This window comes from Raphanus sativus, chromosome 9, assembly GCF_000801105.2.
Source record: "Raphanus sativus cultivar WK10039 chromosome 9, ASM80110v3, whole genome shotgun sequence".
In the NCBI taxonomy this organism is placed as follows: domain Eukaryota; kingdom Viridiplantae; phylum Streptophyta; class Magnoliopsida; order Brassicales; family Brassicaceae; genus Raphanus; species Raphanus sativus.
This window is the reverse complement of record NC_079519.1, coordinates 10487334-10490668: the sequence shown is the minus strand read 5'-3', so window position 1 is coordinate 10490668 and position 3335 is coordinate 10487334. Positions and strand designations below refer to the sequence as shown.

At 44.2% G+C, this 3335-nt stretch overlaps 2 protein-coding genes across 2 annotated transcripts; both read right to left on the bottom strand.

Annotated features, from left to right (window-relative positions):
• Positions 1–493: 493 nt before the first annotated feature.
• LOC130500037 (uncharacterized) lies at positions 494–1352 on the bottom strand. Its single transcript, XM_056994734.1, has 2 exons — positions 867–1352; positions 494–823 (listed from the first exon to the last, which is right to left on the bottom strand). The coding sequence occupies exons 1-2, from the start codon at positions 1350–1352 to the stop codon at positions 494–496; spliced, it is 816 nt and encodes a 271-aa protein (XP_056850714.1).
• A 290-nt stretch (positions 1353–1642) lies between these two features.
• Positions 1643–2238, bottom strand: LOC130500036 (uncharacterized). The gene is made up of 2 exons (XM_056994733.1): positions 1935–2238; positions 1643–1854 (listed from the first exon to the last, which is right to left on the bottom strand). The coding sequence occupies exons 1-2, from the start codon at positions 2236–2238 to the stop codon at positions 1643–1645; spliced, it is 516 nt and encodes a 171-aa protein (XP_056850713.1).
• Between the last annotated feature and the right edge of the window lie 1097 nt (positions 2239–3335).

Here is a 3335-nt window from a genome sequence, read left to right as displayed (position 1 = left end):
TGCACTTTAGTTAAACTTTATTATAAATACATTATATATAATAGTAGTCGATTAATTTATGTTTTATATATTTTTAATCACTAAATACCAAAAAATAATATCTATATTAATTTGTCAAACTATATTATATTATATATTTTAGTTTAAGGTGTGGTCCACAAAAAAATATTTCCCGCAATTTATTTTCACTTTTCTTATTTATTTAAATTAAAAAAAAAAATTAGTTGAATAGTGACAATTTTTGTCTATGTTCTTCTCAGTCCACTATAAACATTCAATGCTTAAGTAAATAATCTCATTTTCTTACCATCAAAAGATTAAGAAGGTTAAATCAACGGTGAAATTTTTTTCTTTTGTTGAAATGTGAAATTTATTTATCAACAAAAGAAAAAAATGTTTACAGTACGTAATGTTTTGAAAAAATAGGAATCAAATCGAAAATCAGGTAAGAGGTAAGGAGCTAAGTAGCTATCCGTTCCTTCCAAGCAACGAATCATAAGTTTGCTGCAGGTCTCCGGGTTTTTGGAGCGTAGGGATGAGATGCGGTTTCGTATGGTCTTGTCGATGAAGTGTATGAGTTGTTGGGCTGAGCGATGAGCCCCCGTGTGTTTCCTGCTGTTCCTCTCTCTCCAAATACTGTGGATTGCAGCTTGGAAGGAGAGACGAAGGAGACATGAGTCAGTAACAGACCTGCGGGGCGATAACAGTGTGGTGACTGTGATGCTCCAGTCTGGGCTTGGACGAGGAAGAATAGAACCTGTGAGCTCTGTCCAGACCGTATATGAGTATGGACAAGCGAAGAATAGGTGATCCCGTGTTTCGTCTGGCTCACCACACAATCAACAAGACTGATGTTCACCTCATACTTGAGTCCGAGCACCAGTGGAGAGTCTATTGTGAAAGGCCAGCCATGCAATGAAGGAGTAACGGGGAACAGAGTGCGAGAACCAGAGTATCTTGCTCCATTCCACTTTAGCTCCTTGTCTTCTTACCTGATTCCAAGTGTTCTTCGAAGAGAACCATGGTTTGTAATCATTCTCCCCTTGGCGCCAAAGCAATCGGTCACTCTCTGCCTCCTCTACCGGTGGTGGTGCTGAGTTGATGCGAGCAATCATCGCCCGTAGGTGACTGCTACGACATCGTCTCAAGTTCCACCGTCCAGACGAGACTGCAGACGCAACCGTTGCATAGCGCTGAATCCCCATGACAAGAGTGCCAGAATCTCCTGCAATGTCAATCAATCTGCCCAAATCCAACCAATTATCAAACCAGAAAAGCGTGTCTTTACCATTATGAATTCGGATCGAAGAAAAGTTGCTGCCGGTTGCCTTAGCTTTAGGAGCTTGCGCCATATCCTCGATCCTGAAGACTTATCACTGACGTCCCAAAAACAGTGGTTTCGTAGAAGGTATCTTCTAGTCCAAGCTACCCAAAGAGAACCCGAGTTCGTAAGTAATCTCCATATCAGACTCAAAGCAAAGACCCGAGACGAGTCTATCATACAGCGGATGCCAAGGCCACCCTCATTCTTGGGTCTACAGATATCTTGCCATGATACTTTTGCTCTGGTGTTTGAGTTCGGTGAACCGGACCATAAAAAGGCGCTACACATGCTCTCAATAGCTTCAAGACATCGCTTAGGTTACAGTGTTGATGAGTTGAAGTCGGCCAGCATAGGAGAGGGAACGGCTTGACCAGGAGAGTAATCGCGTTCTGATCTTATCAATGAGGGCTCGTAATCAGCTCGAGTCATGGATTTGGTCGTGAGAGGGAGTCCCAGGTACCGGACCGGAAGGGTATCAACTGGTATTCCCATATTAGTGTCCTCGGCGCGGAAAGCTTGGCTGATTCTGCCTGCCATATAGATAGAAGACTTCGCGGGTTGATAGTGAGTCCAGAGAGGCGCTTGAACTGCTCTAGAACCTCAAAAATACCCTTAAGAGATTCAGTATCTCCAATTGTGAAGATCATGATGTCGTCCGCAAAACTGAGGTGAGTAAGGTTAACTTCCGAGCATGTGGGATGGTAGCCAATGGTTCCAGAAGAGGCTGCTCTGTTCAGAAGTCTTGAGAGCACATTAATGGCAATGACAAAAAGGTATGGTGACGGTGCGCATCCTTGACGAAGCCCTCTAGTACTGGGGAAGAACCCCTCAAGTTCACCGTTGACTGAAACTGAGAAAGCAGCTGTGGAGAGGCAGATCTTTATCCAATGCACGAACTGTTCCGGAATATTCATGGCTCATAGTGTATCAAGGATGAAAGACCAATTGACGGAGTCGAACGCCTTTGATATATCAAGTTTCAAAATGCTGCGAGCTTCAATAGAGTCCTTATGGTAGTTTTTTACCAGCTCTGTAGCAAGTAAGACATTCTCTAAGAGGAGTCGCCCCTTTACAAATGCACACTGGTTCGGTTCTATCAACTCTGGCAGGAAGACTTTGAGCCGGTTGGCCAGTATTTTAGAAATAACCTTGTAGAGAATATTGCAGCAGGAGATGGGGCGAAAGTCTTTTAGAGTTTCTGCTCCCGGTACCTTTGGGATGAGGGCAAGAAGTGTCGCATTGACTCCTTTCGGTAGAAAGCCGTATAGAAAAAAGGATTGGACTGCGATGGTGAAGTCAGTACCAATGATGTGCCAAGCAGAGCGATAGAACTCAGCCGGGTATCCATCTGGACCTGGAGCTTTATTTGATGGCATGTTAAACAACACGTTCCTTATCTCTGCCTCTGAGATATGATGGACCAGAACCTCTGCAGTATGCGGAGGATACCGGAAATCAAGAAGCTCAGAGAGGTCGGGTAGATCGCTATGAGGGAGATCCTGAGTTGGGCCGAGAAACTGAGCAAAATAGGATGCGGCAGCCTGCTTGATTTCAACAGGATCCGTGATTATCTTTCTACCAGCTAGAACAAGCTTCCTGATCGCATTGTACGACGTTCTACTCTGGACAATCTGGTAGAAAAAAGTAGTGTTTTGATCCCCAAGCTTGAGCCAAGTAATGCGAGATTTCTGCAGTAGAAATTGTTCTTCAATGCCAGCCCAGTAATTCCAGGTCGAAGTTGCTTCCGCTACAGCTTCAAATGTAGTTGTGTCTGGATGAGCTAAAGCTTGTTCTTGCTTATCACAGAGGGTTTGGAGGGCTTCCTTAGCACGAAGGGGAATGTCTCCGAAGCGGGTCTTATTTAGCAAACGAAGAGCAGGTTTCAGGAGCTTCAGTTTGCGATGGAATAGGTGGAGAGCAGAGCGCGAGTGATACAAGGGGTCCGTCTCATTCCATGTCTCCGCAACGACTGTGGCAAAGTCAGGATGATCTACCAGGAAGTTAAAAAATT

Coding starts and splice junctions, on each gene's coding strand:
- LOC130500037 (XM_056994734.1), bottom strand. CDS start 1,352: ATGGCGCAAGCTCCTAAAGCTAAGGCAACCGGCAGCAACTTTTCTTCG. Junction 824..866: donor CCACTGGTGCTCGGACTCAA/GTATGAGGTGAA, acceptor GTGGTGAGCCAG/ACGAAACACGGGATCACCTA.
- LOC130500036 (XM_056994733.1), bottom strand. CDS start 2,238: ATGAATATTCCGGAACAGTTCGTGCATTGGATAAAGATCTGCCTCTCC. Junction 1,855..1,934: donor AGATACTGAATCTCTTAAGG/GTATTTTTGAGG, acceptor TCTATATGGCAG/GCAGAATCAGCCAAGCTTTC.